The sequence below is a fragment of the Lissotriton vulgaris genome, chromosome 5, assembly GCF_964263255.1.
Source record: "Lissotriton vulgaris chromosome 5, aLisVul1.2, whole genome shotgun sequence".
Lineage (NCBI taxonomy): Eukaryota > Metazoa > Chordata > Amphibia > Caudata > Salamandridae > Lissotriton > Lissotriton vulgaris.
The window spans coordinates 546,603,399-546,623,418 of record NC_141693.1 but is presented as its reverse complement, the minus strand read 5'-3'; the positions used below and the strand labels follow the sequence as shown (position 1 = coordinate 546,623,418).

The following is a 20,020-nucleotide window of genomic DNA, read 5'->3' as shown; positions in this document are numbered from 1 at the left end:
CCCACTCCCACACACCGTCACATATCCCTACTGCATTCTCATATGTTTATTTTGCTTATTAATCTTCTAACACACCCACCTCCTTTCCTTCCTTCAGCCCTGATGAGTCACTACTGCCTCACGCTGTGACAAAACACGTGTCGGCTTCAGTATCTTTTCATTTACAACATGCTACTTGGATGTACTGATCTTTCCTTTTACCATTAAAACTCTTTATTGCGAACCAGACAAATCTTTCTGGACCATTTTGATAATCATTGCTCAATCAAGGTCTGCACCAGGGAACCACTACACTTTTCGTGTGCACAAGATTCTGCCTATGATTCTTGGTACAGGAGACGTATCTCCTTACCGTTGCAGGGGCTGGTTTCCGTTGGGTTTGTTCCCCTGACCTGTATGCACCAGACTTTTACGCTCACAGCGACAACCAGAACCTAAGGAACACGCAGAGCGATATTACTTCCTTACACCTATCCAAACCCATTCTCCCTCCCTGAGTACCACTCTGAGTAAATGCTGTGTTGAATACTGTGTCGTAGTAATAATGATCGAGGTCACGAAACTAGGCATCGGATATTCTCTGTGGTTTTCCATCAATGGGAAAAAAAGGTCTTAAACCTTTAAGTTCCTGCAAGGGGCCGAACTAATTCATTGACCCTTCCCTCACTTGCACTCAAGCACACACTCCGTGGGTACGACTGTTTCAACGAAGAAATGTGCGCAGAATACAAACATTTAAAAAAACGTCTGGTGTGAAGTGCAAATTGGAAACACAGAGTGGTTGTTCAGTCACTAACCTGTTTGTGGGCAGGTTCCACCCTAAGCTTTGGTGTCAGCCTGTTCAAGGGGGTTGCAGTAATGCTCTGTGAGAGCCTTCCGTGCCCTCCTTTTGACAGTTCTCAAGGTGCAAGGTCCTCCTGCGGAGCTAGTGAAAATATGGTTCCTGTCTCTGCTTGGTACTCCCACTCTCCCTTTGAAGGGAAGTCTGGAGTCCCCTCATGAAGGGTATAGTCTGGTATTCTGTGACTGCGGTCTCAAGACGGGGAGCTCTTCGTGGGGCAGCTTGGGAGTCTAGTGGGAAGGACATCAAACCTGGGCTTCTACTGGAATTCTCTAGGGCATATTATCAAGCCCCTCATTGCCGCTTTAGCGGCAGTTTCCTGCCGCTAAAGGGGCGATAATATTACACCCGTTCTTGATAGTATGGCCCACTGTGTCTTCTCCAAAAGGGTCCCCAAAGGGAGAGTACCCTGTCCACCAGTTAGAATGCTCCTCTGAAGCTTTTTTTTTACCAGAGTCTGCAATATGGTGCAGGTGTATGGCAAAGGTGCTATCTCATTTTAACGGGGTCATACCCGTACTATTGAGGGAATGGCTGCATTGCATTGCCTAGGCGTTACTCTTGAGCCCACTTTCAGTGCTACGTGTAAAATCATGAACCTGTCGTTTTCTGTTCACTGCTGAAGCTATGGAGAGTAGAAGTTGTAAAACCCCTAGTACTATGTTAGATGGCGAAACTGGTAATGCCAAGAAAACTGCTTAACATAGTTTACATCAAATTGTTCATTTGACCAATCAACATGCGGCATCCTGTGCATGTCATTGCACAGGCCTTGTTACAGTGAAGCGACTGCTGTACACTGGTGGCCATCCCAACACAGACTCCACACAAGTCCAAGGACAAGGCATATAAGACGGAAGCCGATTGTTTGAAAATTAGGAGATAGTTTTTATTGAAAAATATTGTGACATGCACCCTGATGACTACAATGATTCGTATGCTCACAAAAAACACATCAGAACGGAGATTTGGGGTTGATCAAATTTGCATCAGGTGGGCAGATACACCTAGAAGGTGTTCGCTATGCGGAAAAAACCAGCATGCTTTCCAGACGAATTGGGTAAGGATATGGGGATCATGGGTAATGAACTGGTATTTGTGGTGCTGAGTGTGACAAGAACATTTTTATTAGGGAGTAATAAGACCTCTATGATTAGTTTTTTTGGTACATAGCCTGTAATAGCTTTAACTGATCAGTATAAACGTACATATTTTTCCAATCACAGGTTGACGAGATATTCATGAAATTAGGTCAGTGTGAGGCGGTTTAGTGAATTATTGCTAGACAGCAGGTTTTGCATTACCTTGCAAATTCATTTGCTGCATAAACAGATATAAAACAACACTGTTTTTATTTAGGTTGCGTGCCAGTTGGCTACACTTCTCTGCCTAGTGTTCAAAGACATCACATATCTGACGAGAAAGCAAAATTTACCAACACCCACTGTGGTACACACAATCTTTTGCCCCGTCCCTAAGCTGACAGATGCAACACCCTTCCTGACACCTTCTACAGTCAGCAGCGGTCGGTAGTAGGTGTACCTGCAGGGCGGTGACATGGGGAGGGGGAGGGGCAGGGTGGGGGATCAGTAATCTATGGATTACGGAGCTTTACAGGTAAGTAAAAATATAAATAAATAAAATGAATTTCGTTGCGCACACTGCATCGCATTTGGGGATGCAGTGCATGCAACGAAATTCGTCTTATTTATTTATATGAATACTTACCTGTAAAGCTCCGTAATCCCTATCTTACTACTCGCCACCCTGCCCCTCCCCCTCCCCACGTCACGCCCTGCAGGTACACCTACTACCGATCGCGGCTGCCTACAGTGTTCAAGGTCTGGGAACACTCTGTAACCGATACACAGATATCCGTCAAGAAGGAGGGGTGAATGGAATTCATAGGGACAACATTTATTATAAAAGAACATTGTTGGTGGACAAGCCCATCTTACACTGAACCACTGTGTGTCGCATGATATTGGCTCATTTGCCACAGTCACCAGGTGAACAGCCAATATCACACAGTGAAAGAATTGAGCTGGAAATCTCTACATAGAGTACATTTTTTAGCTCGGTTGTGGTGGGGCTACACCTTTATAAAATCTCTTATAGTTGGTTTCCTACCCAAGATACAGGGAGCAGCATTTTAAATCTTTGTTCACTCTTGGAAGGGTAAGAGAGTCTACTCAATCCCTGACTGGCTCTAGGTAAATGTAAATCCGTATTTGTAAAGGGCAAACTACTCACCCATACGAGTCTCAAGGCGCTGGGGGCAGTCGTGGAAATTAAGTGAGCTATTGCCCAGAGTCACATGGTGCTGAGCTGAGCTGCCCCCGGAGCCGAGGATTGAACGTGAATCCTGTGCTCCGAAGTCAGCTGCCCTAGCCGCTGCACCACACCTCTCCATTAAGTCGAGCCCACTCGCTGTGTCCCCGCCTCTCCATGACGTTTCATACAGAAAGAACTCAAAGCTTCACTCCCCCATTAGCCCAACCACCTCATTCATTGTGAAAAATGTTTCAGGGTTTGCTGGACTGTTTTGTTGTTAATTTTCTTGACCTTTGGCGCATCATTAGAGTGTATCTAGAGTGAATCTTGATCGACGACAAAATGAACTTTAAGGACCAAATAAATCAGGTTGCTTCCACCACATCGTACATCCTTAAATCATGCAAATAAAATGATGCCCCTATTACCTAAGGAAACACTACAAACAGTGGTATCAGCCCTCATAATGTCAAGACTAGACTATTGTAATAGTCTCTACCTTACTGTTCAAAAGGGATCAATGAACAAGCTGCAGATTCTACAAAATGCAGCCGCAAGACTTATAAAAGACACACCCAATTTCAAATCCATATCGAACAAAATTAAACAGCTCCATTGGCTTACGGTCAGCAAACATACTAGATTCAAGGCACTTTGCCTTGTATTTAAAGCTCCAGATGGCATAGGACCTAATTTTCTCCAACAACACTTTACCTGGTATAAACCAAATAGAGCATTGCGGTCAGCCTACCAAAAGCTCATCCGTATTCCTCGAAGAAAAAAAAGGGAATTGGGGAGGAAGGAGTTTCACGTTTAATGCGGCGAAATCTATCACTATCTTTGAACATAAGAAACATTCCCAACCTTTTGCCTTTTAGAAAGGCACTGAAAACTTGCCTGTTCACAACATAATTAGATAGGTCCTCTTGCTAAGCTGATTGTAGGTCTTCTCACAGCCCAATGACACCTTTGGGTATCAGTTAGCGCTTTACAAGTACAAATAACATTAACATTAACATTAACATATAGATGAAGGAAAAATCCTTGACATTAAAAAAATCCCACTGACAACCTAATGGAAATTAGCTACTTTTCTGACTTTTATGAATGAAACACCAGAATTTTTTTTTTAAAGGGTGAAGGTGTGTTCTACTTTGCACAGAAAAGAATTTTGTGGTGTCTTTGGGGACAATTTAATGATTTTTCATTTGAAAGACTGCAATTATATAAAAAAGGATTTAGATTTGAGCTGACTATCCAAAAAAGTGACTGCGGTGCTGGTTTTCGTCGCTGAGTATTTCTATGGCTGTCACCGCCTGCTTGACCACGTTGGCATTGCTGTGTCTACAGAGTCTCTCCAGAGTTTCTCTCATGTTGGATTCCTCCACTTGCCGCCTCAGCTCCTCTGTGGGAAATTAAAGGCAGAACTTTAGTCGAGCAGGGCCATAAACTCTCAACAGCAAAGCTCAAATTGTTCCTCAGTAGGTTGGTCAACAGGCTGGTTAGAAAAACACATATTGACATTTTCTCTTCAATTTATGTTTAATTCCTAAAATAAAAAGTTTTACTGTAAATGGTTTATTTAGAGGAGGGCGGGAATGGGGTTTGTACTTACCTCTCGATTCACCGGCCTTGTTTAGAGTCTGTGATTAGTTTTTCTTCAACCTGCAGCTACTGTCGATTACTGCTAGGAGGTAAACCCCCGAAGTAGACTGACCTCGGACGGGCTCACAATTTGGAGACCTTATACTCATACATTTAACATTGCTCACAGAGATTACAACCAGTGCCAGCTGAACAGTAAAACTACTGATGACTGTTGAAAAAGACCACTGCAGGCAATGTAATCCTTCTTACATGGAAAAATTGATTCCTTTATACCCATCCATCCATCCCTTCAACCTCAACATCCCATTATCATATTGCCATACATCAGTTTGTTTCATCAACATGTAGTTGGTTGTAAGGCAAAATATATAGTATGGCCAGAGATAAACCTTCTATGTGCAGTGGTAAGACTCATCAGGAAGTACAACCTCATGAAAAAATTTAAGAGCAGTCCTACATGTTCCACGTACACACACAGAATCCAACGCCCCCTCCACTTTTTCAGATGGACACAACTTCCAAAACCCTGAGAATCTGCAATTCAATAAAGAAGGCCTTATTATGCACCTAGAACTTGTTAGTTTCCTTTTTTTGTCTTCTGTCAGATTTGTTTCCAGAGGTATGATCTGATAGAATGGTGATAAGGTGCCTCCCTTTTCCTTATCCTCCTGGTCCTTGCCAGTCTCAGAGAAGAGGTTGTGAGGTCTGTTTTTGTTACATCTCGGTTGATCCCCAATATATACCATACACAAATATTGATGCAAAAATATCAATGTCAAAAATATCGACATCCTATATTTAAAATTGTAAATACAAAAAAGCCGAAACAAAAATATTGATGTAAAAAATATATAGGTGTATAAAATATCTATTTTTTATTTAAATACAAATTTATGTTAAATATATTAAATAACAAAATTAACTTTCGAAAAATTATTTAGGTTTGCTATACATTTTAACAAATATAATAAAATACATTTAATGTAAAAAATCTTTAAACATACATATATAAAATGTAGTATATATATCTAATTCCTTTAAAACAAGGAATAATCTGTTAATTTTAATTTATTTTATAATTTTATGAATATATAAAAATTCACAAATTACTATATATTTACATACACTTATACAATAAAATCTAATAAAAAAAACATTATATTATACATTAAAAATGTAAAATATTTAAAATTGATTTTTGCACTCCATTGAGTGGAACAGTAGGGAAAGTGTTGGCTAGCGGAGGGGTAAAAAATACTATTCTCACTCCAGTGAGTGCAACAGTAGGGAATTAAATTTATAACAAAATGTACCTCCATAATTAACATAATTAATTATCAATTAAACAAATATTATTCATTTCATTTTTTGTAAACAAATAAATAAAAATTAATTCCCTCAAACATTACCCGTATAAAAACAAAACATACACAAAATAACAATAAACACCACAAATATTTATCAATTGATAAATTAATAATAATCAACTAATTATTAATTAATTAAACAAATTACTTTCCACCGTCTACCCCAATAAACACCAAAATTACTTCGCACCCTTTACCATTATAAACCCCACAAATTACAACAAAAATTAATTACAGAATTGCCATATTTTAATTTTAATTAATTAATTATCATTATTTAACAAACAATTATTAATTATTTATAAATAGATTACTACCGACCCTATTCTCCTATAAACCCTACCACCCACTCCTAGAAAAATTACACAATTAACATCATTAATTAGAAATTATTTAATGATATGAACAGCCAATTAATAAATATTTAGAAATAAAATAACTACCACACTTAACACTATAACGTATAAATTACATAAATATTAAGAAATAAAAGATATGAATACATTTATCATAATTAAATTAGTCCACCCTATTCCCCTATAAACCCACAACCCACTCCCAAAAAAATGAGATAATTAACGTAATTGCCAACTAATTCATTAACAGCCAATTAATTATTAATAAATTAATTCCCACATTTAACACTATAAAATCTAAATTAAAAATATACCAATACATAAAAAATTATAATTAATTTTTTTATAATTAAATTACTTCCCACCCTATTCCCCTATAAACCCACAACCCGCTCCTAAAAAAGACAAAATTAACATAATTGCCAATTAATTAAATAATAATAATTAACAGCAAAATACTTAATAATAAATTAATTCCCACTTTGAGCACTAGAAAATCTAAATGAAATAAATATTTATACATAAAAAATAATCATTATTGACTTAAGAAGTGGGGCAAGATGGCGGCCGCAGTTGTGGCCGGTGAAGTGCTGTGAGCTGCGTCCGGCATGACTCCTCGCTAATCCCTCCTGCTAGATTCTCCCTACACCCCTACACCCATTAGACGGCGGCTTACCGTAGACATCAACACCGTCCTTCATCCATAGAACGTGAGGCTTCTCGAGCAGGAGTACCCTGGGCACGGAGGTGTCGGCTCGTGTCAGCGGTTTGGGGAAGCGGCTGTGGAGTTCGAGGAAGAGGCGGCCCCTGGAGTGAGCAGGGAGTGTCCGGCCGTTAGCCTGCAGACGCACTGCAGCTGTGTTCCTGCGGCCAGTTTTTTGGATTGAGTGCGGCAGGGGAGAGCTGTAACGCGGCGGCTGGGACGCTATCGGTGTAAAAGTAACTCCTGATACCGAATCCTACATCGAAACGGTGAGCTGCGTTGAGGAAAAAAAAACCAATTGGTGCTGCACTCCGTATACCGTTGTATACTGTCTATTGTATGCATGGTGCTTTAGTGCTTTACTGCAAATGAGAACCCAGTATAAACTATAGTGGGGAAAAAACAGCAAAGCAAAACGCCCAATTTTTTGGAGGTCTTTGAAGAGGTCTTTGAAGAGAGACCCTGCTCTCATATTCGTTTTCATATCGGAGCATAAATGGCGCCGAAAGGGAGAGGTGGCACGAGGAATCTGGGTGCGGCAGTTGCATCAGCCCCTGTGAGCACGCCAACAGAAGGGGGTGCAGAAGGGAATATGGCAGGTAATACAGCGCAACCCTGTATTATAGATGGAACTCTGGAGACTGTACTCACTGGCGTACATTCCATGGGCGCGAGTAATGCGCAACAGGATGCATCAGCTACTTTGCCTATTCCCAGCTCTCAACTGCCTCAAAAAAATGCTTCGACTTTATCAAGCCAAGGTTTACAAGAGGGGGCAGTGAGACAGCGAGTCGTCCCAGCAATCTTCAATAAAAAGGGTAACAAGTCCAAGGTCGACGTCTCTAACTTGGAGTTCCATAGTGATCAAGTGATGGCTGGATCTCAAAACGACCCGCAGAAAACTCTGTTACCTGATAACGATCCGCCCTTAATATCCCAACCCGAACTTAGGGAAGAAATTGAAATTGTCAATAGCGAGGAAGAGCATATACCGAGGGAGGCACATGGTGCTCTCAATACTACTAGTATAGGGGCGGATAATATTATAGTAACAGATACCCATCTGGGGGTTGAGAGCGGCAACGGGTCAGAATATGCAGGCTCAGATGGAAAATTTTACCCAATGTCAGATCTGACCATTCCATCAGATAAGGAAAATGAAGGAAATGATGAAGACAGCCTAAGCAACCTTGGTGACTGGGGACAATGCCGGGTGAGGAAGAACATGACGGCTTTGAACACGGCGCAACCTGTAAGACAGTCAGGAAAGTGGCAGAAGCGGCAGGAAACTTAGACCAGAACCAAGGCATCACATGTGCCCAGTTCAATTTGGATGAGGAGGAGATTAACGAAGATGCAGTCACTTTAGGGCTGATATACAAAAGCGTAATGGCTCACCGGAATGGGACCAGAGCTGAAGGACTGCGGACACAAGGAGCGGTGAAAAAACTCCAAAATGCAGTAAGGCGCCTAGTGAAAACCTGTACCGAGGTAACCACCTGGGTGACGGAGGTGGAACAGCGAGTTTCCTCAACTGAAGACAGCCTGGGAAAACATCAATCGGCCATTGAGACACTGCAAAAGTCAAAGGCGGACACAGAATGGAAACTCACAGATCTTGAGAATCGGGCTAGGCGCAATAACTTACACATCCTGGGCATCCCAGAAGGTAAAGAGGGGTCGGACCCCATTAGCTTCATCATTCAGGTCTTCAGGGAGGCTTTTCCGGAATTGAAATCTTGGAACTGGGACATTGCAATTATTCGTGCACATAGGTTTCCCTTCGTGAATCGTCGGCGTGACATTGGTCAGAATGCATATCCAAGGGCCATTCTGATCTGTTTGAACAACTTTCTTTTGAGAGAAGCTTTGTATGATCTTGCACGTCCAGAGGAAAGGAGGAACGGGGGTGGGTGTGAGTTTTTTGTCCGCCCTGACTTTTGCCCAACAACGGTGAATGAGAGATGGCAAATGCGGAAATTAATCGTGCTGTTCCAGGCAAAAGGCGCCCAATGCTTTCTACTCAACCCAGCCAAACTGAAGACTATATTTGAAGGACAAACTCGATACTTCACTTCTGGGTCTGAGGCTCAGCTATATTTGAATCAAATGGACAAACAGGCGAAAATTAAATTTCAAGTACTAACCCTAAGAAATAAGCTATAATGGACATTTTGCACTTTTAGGAGGGCATTTGAACTGAGTTGCAATCTAAGAGGGTGACTAAGGGTGACCAGGGGTGTAGGGGTGGTAACTTTGTTTTGTTTTTAGAATATAGGCCCTGCACATTTAATGGTTTGTTTTTCCCCCATCTAATTTTCTTTTAGGCAAATTTTATTATGGAGTCAGCATTGGAAATTTAGTGCAGGAATAGTGGATAGGCAATTGGTGCCCTGGGGACAAGGGCCTGAAATACTACAAATATGATGTAATGTTTGACTGGGTCATAGATCGAGGCCTGATCCCTTAGACTATCTGCGGATTGGAGAAATACTATATGCATGATGTAATGCTGATATGCTGGCTCTTGAAGTCGAATCAATGGGGGACATCCTGAAGAGGATATAAGAAGCTTGAAGCAAGGCTGATGTTTCAGGGTGTGGAATGATCAAATCTGTGGGGGGAGAAGGAGAGTCATGATATGCAGTGAAGGCACTTCTACATCGCAGAGGACATGGTCCTTAAGCCTCGTGAAGGGTGGTGGCGAGGGTGGGTGGGTGGGGTTGGGGAGGGAGGGGGTAAGGGGTGGAGTGGGGAAGTGGGGTGGAAAAAGAAAATAACACAGGAGTTAAGGTTGGGAAGAAACTTGTATTTTGTTGTTGTCGGTGAGCACGTTGCTAAAATTAGTTGGATCAAAGACGCAAAATTTGAAGTGGCTAAATGGCAGGTAGGGGTCTAAGGGTGGGCACGCTGAATGTTAGGGGGCTGAACTCAGTGGAGAAAAGACGAAGAGTTACACAGGAGATATGGGCTTTGCAATGTGATATCATATGCCTACAGGAGACTCATGTGGTTTGGTCTAAGAGACAACTTTTAACAGAACTAGGGTTCAATTTAATCGTATGCACTAAATATTCAGGGGCGGCTGGAGGAGTGGCAATTCTTGGCAAGAGTTATATAGGTACTGCAGGGAGGATACAATCTGATGGGCTAGGACGTTGGGCAATAGCAGAATGTGTTGTGGGCCACACTAAAGCTACTGTGTGTGTGGTATATGGGGCAAATCTAGATGAAGCAGAAACTCTCAATTTTATAAATGTGGAATTAGCAGCTTGGCCCACACCATTGATCATGTGTGGTGATTTTAATATAAACCTAGCACCCAACGTGTTAAATAATGAGAAGTCGAGATATACTGGCAGGAAGCCGAGAGTATTCAAAGCCCTAAAGGTACTCATGGGAGCTCATGGATTGGTGGATGTATGGTCGTTTTTAAGGGATGGGTCACCTGGGTACACTTTTCTTTCTTTTCCACATCGTACATTGGTTTGATTAGAATATTTATTTACTTCTGTATTGATGTTAAATCAGGCTGCAATTCAAGTATATCCTAGAGTGACATCAGCCCATGGGCCAGTTGTATTGACTCTATCTAGCATCATTTCTAGTGAGCGTCCACGACAGTTCTCCTTTGATCGCAAATTATTGACTGAACAATTTTTCATTGAGCATATGAATGAGTGGATCGTATCTTTTTTTAACATTAATCGGGGGAGCAGTAATGAGGGTTGTGTGTGGGACTGTTTCAAGGCTGCCTTTCGTGGGGAGACACTGAGTTTGGGTCTGTATAATCAAAAAAAGCAGGCAGCTGAAATAAAGGCACTCTACCAGGAGTTGATCAGGGCTGAAGAGGCGCTCATGGTGGGGATACAGACAGGGATCAATATAGATGATGAGATTAATGAAGTAGTGCATCTGAAGGCAAGGGTAAATCTGAGGTGGTCCCAGGAAGCAGCCAAGAACTTTGTTGCTAAAAAAAAACCCAATATGAATATGGCGAGGCAAGTGGCAGATGTCTCGCCCAAAGATTAAAAGCAAAAATTGCAGCCCAGCGCATCGAGAAGGTACTAGATCAAAATGGTGATTCTGTCAAGGACAAGCAGAGTATCGTGGAGGCATTCAGGCAGTTTTATGAGACGTTATATCAGAGTGATGAGTATAATGGTGATAATGCTGCATTATTGATTAGTCAATACTGTCCGAAGGATCTTTCGGTAGAAGATAGGGCAATGCTGGAGGCGTCCATTACTTTGGAAGAATTAGAATTAGCGGTAAATGGACTGGCTCTGGGAAAGGCTGCCGGTCCAGATAAATTACCTTTGGAAATATACAAAACGTTCTTTACGCTTTAAAAAAAGGATCTCTTGGCAACAATGCTAGCAGCACAGAAAGGCTCATCTCCCAAATCATGGCAAGAAGCAACTATAGTGGTATTTCATAAAAAGGGTAAGCCAGTGAATTTACCGGGATCATATCGCCCTATATCGCTCCTAAATGTAGATGGTAAAATATACTCGAAGATTTTAGCGAATAGACTTTCCATGGTCATCTCGGGTCTTGTATCAAAAACACAGCATGGGTTTATCCCTCAACGCAGCACTACTAATCATGTTGGTCGAGTGATAACTTTACTTGACTATGCTAAGGCTACTAGGGAACCCTTTTGTTTAATTTTATTAGACGCCGAGAAGGCCTTTGACCGCATTGCATGGTCTTTTTTGTGGGATATTTTGAAGGGTCGAGGATTTGGTCCAGAGTTTATTAAATCAGTACAGGTCCTGTATCGTCATTCGGTAGCCCGGATCAGTACCATGGGTTTGGAATCGGCGGTAGTACAAATCTGTAGGGGGATCAGGCAGGGGTGTCCCTGCTTCCCCGTATTATTTTCTTTATACATTGAGCCTTTTTTAAGAATGCTGGATTCTAATATGCATATAATCCCATTAAAGGTTCATATATATCAGGTTAAGGTGTTCGCATATGCCGATGACGTGGCAGTGGCCACGTCCAAACCCACCATGGCAATGCACGCTATTGAGTAGCTGGCGGTAGAATTTGGTAAATAGTCAGGATACAAGCTGAATTCGGCCAAAACCCAGCTACTCAGTATAAATATACCAAGCTACACTGATTCAAGACTATGCCAAGAGGTGGTATATTTGGGAGTTACGCTACGAGCATGTACAACTTCTTTAGTTAAAGTTAATTGGGATCAACTCCTGGCTGGTGTACGGAAAAAATTAGATCAGGCAGAATGCTTATATCTCTCATTAGTGGGACGATGTAATCTATTAAAAATGCTGATTCTTCCTCAAATTTTATATTTCTTTCGATGTGTACCCCTAGAAGTTCCCAAGACAAGTTTAGAACAACTGCAGGCAATATGTATGCGCTTTATGTGGTCCGGGGGTAAAGCACGAAGGGCTAGGCGCTTTATGATTCTGCCAAGAAATTTGGGGGGCTGGTCTGTACCAGACTTTACATTATACTACTACGCTTGTATGTTGCAAGGTATGGGAATTTTACTAACCGGCAAAGGGTCAGCAAGGCCTGCGGATTGTCCTTCGATCTATCGAATGTTGCTGGGGGTAAAAGTTAAAAATTGCCTATTTATGCACCTAGAACAAAGCTATTACAAACGTACGCGTTTTAAGACAATGGAGGCTGCATATAAGGTCTGGCGCATAGTTAGGGGGCTACTGGGCCTGGGGAAAATAAGGTGGTACACTCCATTGTCATCGTCGTTCTTCTTACCTGTAGATGTGTGGGATAGAGTAGTATACAATTGGAGGGAGAAAGGCATTAGAGTGGTGGGTGACCTGTATGATGCTAGCTATTTTAAATCTTTTGAACAACTACGAGAACAATATTTTCTCCCTAGAGAGCATTTTGTGAAATATCTACAGATTCGAAATTATCTAATGTGCACTGGGAGTAACCTTAAACCGAATCCTTTGATTGAGGACATTATGAAAGGGGCAAGGATTGGTGCTCTATATAATCATATGTTAGATACTAAAGAAGATGATATAGAGCAACAGAATAGTAAATGGGGCGCTAAACTAGGCAGACAGGACATTCAAATAGAAATTTCATTAGGTATGGCTAAAGACTTACTCCTGTCTGCAAAGTTGGCGGAGCAACATTTTAAATCAATTTACAACCTATATTACACCCCAGACAAGGTGTCCAAATGGCCAGGCGATGCAATACGGAAATGCTTTCGTTGTGGGCTTGTCTCAGCGGATGATGCCCACATTTTTTGTACCTGCACTGTATTAGCTCCCTTGTTGTCTCAGATAGAAAAATGTATTTCGGCAGTTGTGGGTAGCCAGATACAGTTATCAGCAGCACAGATATTATTTGGTGTTGAAATGGGCATATCGAGCACTAACATTCCGAAGAAGCATGTTAAGTTAATCTTCTTAGTGACTGCAGTTTATAGGCTGTGTATTGCATCTGCATGGTTGCACAAGGAACCGCCCGCTTTTGAAGCGTGGCGGTCCCGGTTTTTTTCGGTACATAATATGGAGCACAGCTTGTATGTTTTAAAGGGCTCCCGCAGAAGGAAGATTGGGAAACAGATATAGGGGTTAATCACAAATTATTTGGAGATGTAAGGGGGATTTGAGGGGAATGTTTATAATTTTTGTGGTCCTAATTGTGGCTGCTCATATGAAATGTATACCTAACAGCTGTTTCTTTTTGGTCTTTCTCTGTCTTTTTTTTTCTTATATCATTTTTGTAATTGTATGTGTCAAAATGACATGATCTGAATTAGTATGTGCTGGACAAAATGTCTTCTTTTTTTTGTTGTTGTACCAACCAACTCATGTGTTTCTGCATAAATAAATAAATAAATAAAAAATAAATCATTATTTACTATAATTAAACTACTTCCCACCCTATTCCTCTATAAACCCACAACCTGCTACAGAACTTAAGGATAAATGGTGTTCCCAGAAGACAAGTAATCTGCAAATCGGTTTAATCCAGCGTGAACGTTGCCTTTTATAGGCCCTACAGAAAAATAGAACATGATCAATGGTCTCTACTGCCTCGACTACCGTTAGGGCTGGTATTTGCCGTGTATATCTTATTATTCCACAAACAAGTAAAGGCTGCTAATGGTAAAATCCCCAATCTAAGTTTGACATTAAGTGAATGTGCAAAGGGTTTGGACACTACGTCTAGATATGAATCAAATTGAAATGAACAGTTAAATTATAAAAAGTAATATGTTAAGCTTCCTGAGACAACCCTTCAAATTTTTTCTCCCAGGGCGAAGTTCCAGTAGTACAGTTTCAACTTTTCAGGTGCCTTTCCTGTAAGCGCTGAAGGATATAGCCAAAAATTCTCCAGGCCTAGCTTAAATAGCTAACTTTTTATATGGGCAAGCCAGGGAATCTTTTCAGCATGGCAACCTTCCAGTAGAATCCAGGTCCATTCCCTATAGGGCTCTAAATCTTTGGTGGACCAAAGCCTTATCCAATATTGGATGCACGTCGATGCAGCTATATCCAGATTTAATTCCAGGTGAACTGGAAATGTTGGAGCACTTGGAAGAATTTTTAATAATGACTTTAGAAATGTATTCTCTGCTTTATCTAAAGTGTCCAAGTTGTAGTGTCCCCTAAGATCCACTTCATGTAGGGTGGCCCCACAGGCTTGGATCTTGTATATTTCCATGGTGCTGGAGATGGAAAAAGTGGATGCGCTATTTGCGAACCTTGCTGTGTACCCAGCTCTTTGCTTTTAATGTCATGGTGATCTTCCACAGCTGAGCTGCCCATCTTGGCTACTCCTCTAATCTAACTCCCAAATAGTCGAACTATGTACCCTCTCTAACACCTCAACTTTTGCAATTCTTAGTCTCCAAACCATAATCTTTGCCGAAAAGAGAATCTTTTCTAGCAAAATAGATAAACCTTTGGGGCTCTTCAGTAACAGCAAAATGTCATTAGCAAAAAGTAGACAATGTGATCTAGATCCGCCTCCGGAGGGAGATGTTCTTTTGCCGGACTGACAGTGTTGATGTTCTGTCTAATCCCTGCCTGAGGGTGGGATAGCACCTTAGATTGTTTTATCCAATCCCATAGTCTGGTTAATATTTGTGGGCTAAACACTTTCTGAATATTGTCAATTAAATGTATGGGCCTGTAATTAACCAGGTTTGATCGTTCTCCATTCTTGTAGATCAGGATTATTATGGCTCCTTCTTTTCAGGAGTTTAGGATCGTAGAATAAGTGTCTATGGTGCCTGCACCTAAAGGGTACATGCTAATTTTTTGAAAATTCATTGTTTGCAATGGATTAACCAATTTCTTAATTGGATGTCGCTAACAACCACAAAATATACATAACTGGTGAATGTGCATTAGACATTAACATTTTTCTTTATACGTTTGGGAAAATCACCAAATCCAAAAAAGTCACCAAAGGATGGAAACATCACAGTGCAATAAAAATTTGCGAAGTGAAAATCCTTGTTAAAACTCATGTGCATCCACATTTGAGACAACAAAAAATTGTAGAAAAACACAATGGGGGTGAGGGGATGGCAAAAACAGCCCCCATACTTTCTCATTTCACTCCCCGCCTTTAGGTAAGGTGGGGGGGGTTATTCCCAACATACCTGGTGAATGGAAGGGTGGGCATTAGGACGACAAGGGCAGGTTTGAGGTACACAAGTAAGATATTTCCCCTTTCACACTGTTTAGCAAAGTGGGGGAGTGTTGGCTTACTACTTCATGGCCCATTGGGAAGGCCATGGAGGGGGCTGTACCTCAAAAGATGGAGGGCAATACTTTTGCTCTTGCTGCTTGACAAGCTTTTTTGCTACCCAGCCTAAAAAGGTCAGGGTATATTTGTAACACCCTCGTCCCAGCAAGATGAGGGGGATATGGGGGGCGGGGTGAATGATAGAAAGGCCTTTGTGACATAAACATTTCTTGGATTTTCTATTAGTGGATAGCAGCGGCGGTTCCTTCGCTTTTCAACAATGAAAAAATAAAACGATATCAAAGTTGTTATTATCATTTTATTCTTCCGTTTTGAATCCAGTGTTGGGGTGGGGTGGGCCTTGGATGTCATCCCAGCCAGCAGAAGGAGGAAGAAATATTCGCACTTAAGTGCGCATGATTGTTTGGCTGGCTGTCGTAGGCCGGCCAAACAGTCAAGCACACTTTTTTGGGGAAAATATCTTTATTGGCATTTTGTAATCATACACAACCTTATACAGTAGGGTATTAAGTAAAAATAGTAAAAGTTGAACATGGCTTTTCCGATTTCTTCTCGTTTGGGCACATAATATATATTACAAGGCATTATTGCATCATTTGTATTTTTGTAGGCGGCCAGCAATGTGGAGGGTAAGAGACAGCCTATTAATCAGCTACACCCACCCATCTCTCTCAAAGGGGCTCTAGCTTATTATATTCTGCCCTTTTTTTCGTATTGTAGATGCGCTATGCATGCCATGTTTCTTACACCCTGGGGCTTACTAACTGATAGGGAATGCCGTGGTACTCACCAGCAACTCCATGCATCAGACATGCCGTAGATAATCACTAATTAACAAGATATTAGAAAAGGAAAACAGCCTCAAACAGTGCATGCGGGTGCCCATATTTCTGAAAGCCTTTATGTTAGATGTGATTAGACCAGTATACAGTCCTGCACACTTACTATGTTCTCCACCGGACTGTAATGCACAGCCTGGGGAGAGATCATGCACAGGATCGCAGTCCTTGTCCGAACGCCGAACCACTGTGCTCAGACCAATCACAATGCTGAGGTTGTGCTGGTGACAACAGTCTCGTGATTAGCTCAGGAGAGCCTATGTGCTTCCTGCTTCCGTGAGGAGAGACGACGGAGGAGAGATGGCAGCATGTCGAGGAAGTTATTTTTTTCCATTTTCACCCCCCTGCCCCGTCCTGTACCAGCCGCCACTAGTGGTTATGGTTGGAAAACCTTTTCTATGAACAAGTTTCATATCAGAAAGTTTTGGAACCCCCCATAACATTTCATTCATTTTACCAATGTGCCCCAAATTTGACATTCTCAAAGACAAGGTTCACAGTTACCCAAAGGTGCGGGGCGCACTCTCCCAACAGCGCGTTCAAGTTTTAGGCAAGAAACAGGAGCATCCAGCGTCAGCAGCGCCTGACGCGTTTCGGGCTACGCCCTTCCTCTGAGGCTTGCTGCTTACTCAATAAATGCCAGCACAAGGACTCCAGGTATACTCCCACATTTATTCAAATGTTATACACTCAGGTGAGTATGATCACCTCAAAGCTTTCTGGGACTGGTAGTCCTTAACATCAACACCCCAGTGGGCTGCCAGCAGAAATTGAGTCAAATATGATTTCCAATCACAAGTGCTTCTGTTCAGTTCTCACCCATGTAGATAAGCGCCAGTTGTATCTGCAGCGTTGATCATGGACTAGCCGCGGAACTGTCTGATTCCACAGCGGTGCGCTCCACCGGCCGGGTCGGCCATCATTAATTCAAGGTTCACAGTTACCCAAAGGTGCGGGGCGCACTCTCCCAACAGCACGTTCAAGTTTTAGGCAAGAAATAGGAGCATCCAGCGTCAGCAGCGCCTGACGCGTTTCGGGCTACACCTTTCCTCTGAGGCTTGCTGCTTACTCAATAACTGCCAGCACAAGGACTCCAGGTATACTCCCACATTTATTCAAATGTTATACACTCAGGTGAGTATGATTACCTCAAAGCTTTCTGGGACTGGTAGTCCTTAACATCAACACCCCAGTGGGCTGCCAGCAGAAATTGAGTCAAATATGATTTCCAATCACAAGTGCTTCTGTTCAGTTCTCACCCATGTAAATAAGCGCCAGTTGTATCTGCAGCGTTGATCATGGACCAGCCGCGGAACTGTCTGATTCCACAGCGGTGCGCCCCCCGGCGTATATACATATATATACAGATGTGCAGCACGTAATATATTGTTCATTAATACTGCCTACTGCGAAGCAGGGCCTTGACTCAGATCACAAGAGAAGTCTCGAGTGGCTCATGAGGCCACTTCATTCTGTCAACAATGGACGTAAATAAAATATCATTGTATCCGCATCTGTATATATGGGTTGGTACATGCTGTGGTTTCACATACAATAATGTAGAGCAAAGAGATGTATTTAAAAACCAGGATAAATCAATGTAGTGAATCACACTGAAAAGGCCTTTTGAGCATTAGCTGCGTTTTTATCCAATGTACAGTCAGTTTGTGAAGACGTAAACATTGGGAAGTCTGTGTTAAGTTAATAACATGGAATTTTACCTTTGCACTATAATATATCCATTTATCAATCAATCAATCAATTAAACAAAGAAATGTTATTAGGCCAATTATGGCAAAAAGACACAGATTAATATAATACAATCATAGCACAGAATTTAAAAACAAAACCATGCACAATATCAAAGCTCGGGTATTCAAAAGGTAACACTAAAACCACTTTGGAAAACCAAACCAATGCTTCAAATACATAACATACTAAAACAAAACTAGTAATAGAAACATCACACACCAAAAGGAAAACATTGGAACAATAGTTCCTCATGAACGATTAAGCATGGGCATTAACCTTCCACGGTTTTCATGGCTCGGACTGCAGTTTTAAGATAGAAGCTCACCCTGAAACATATCTGGAGTATTCAACTGCTGCAGATGATACACAGCTACACTACATCTGCGATGGCCCAATGACTTTAAAAGAGGTTTCAAGAAAACTCTACAGGAATAATCAAAGAAATTACAAAAGAACATATAACATAATAGTGACTGTGCAGAGACCCTATCACAAGGACAACAGATTACTGGTCTCCCAAGCTATCAAACAGATTACTAATACTCATGAGCAGCCAGACCATACCGGCTCTGAAACGGAGGAGGAGAGCCCGCTCCAATGGTGTGAGTTCTAATGAAGTTTAAAAATGGGCTCTGTGCTGGCAAGGTACCCATAATATGCCAGCACAGTGTTTTTCTTCAGTTCAATTTGTAACCTTCTGGTTTCATAGAATTCTCAGAAGAGCCTCAGAATCCTGGACTTGTCTGCTTTCTTAACCCCTTGCATGCGTGACAAATTTTCTCGCTGTGTGGGTCATTTACATAGTGGGCGGGATTCGGACTGCCCCGGGCCTTCGTGAGCACACGCCCCCCATGACTCATGACGACTGGGGGACGTCATGAGCATGCAAGGGGTTAATATTCATCTGGGACATTAAAAATTAAGCCAGTCCCAGCGCATATCGGGGCAGATTCACAAGCCCCTTGCGACACTTTTGCACCACAGCTGCGTCACTTTTTGTTATGCAGCGGTGGCGTAAACAATGTGTCACTTTGCTGCCCATTTTCAACGTTATGCATCTAGGGAGATGTGTCATGTTGTAAAGCCCTGCTCCACATTATACCTACGTCCGGTATAATGTCTGCAGGGTGGGCGTTCACACACAGGAAAGCCTTGTAGAAGTGACGCAGTGAAATCTACAAGATTTCACTGCTCCACTTCTAGGATGCCACTGCATTAAAACCCTAAGCCTGCTTGGAGCAGGCATAAGGAGTGACGCAGTGTATTGGGAATAGGCCACCCCATGCATTGACGGAGGTGCGTTGTGCTTGCGGGACCACACCAGCAATGGGAGACTTTTGTGCCAACAGATGCGTCAGAATTTCTGTCAATCCTTGCGCCATGGTGCACCATATTGTAAATACAGCCCAAAATAATGGGAAACCCAATCTACCCTTGACGGCCTGGGCGAAATCAAATAAACGGGTAAAGGTGCCTTCAAGGGATTTGTTTACAATACTTAGTTATATTATTTCAATTTATCATTCAATACAAGAGTT

General features: G+C 41.9%; 1 protein-coding gene across 1 annotated transcript in view; it reads right to left on the bottom strand.

The window, feature by feature from the left end:
* Window positions 1–3,907: 3,907 nt before the first annotated feature.
* LOC147711210 (rap1 GTPase-GDP dissociation stimulator 1-like) overlaps window positions 3,908–20,020 on the bottom strand; it is a 622,318-nt gene continuing 606,205 nt past the window's right edge. Inside the window, exon 14 of the mRNA XM_086921991.1 lies at window positions 3,908–4,520. Coding sequence (XP_086778117.1) covers window positions 4,369–4,520 — 152 coding nt within the window. The 3' untranslated portion in view covers window positions 3,908–4,368. The remainder of the gene's footprint in view (window positions 4,521–20,020) is intronic.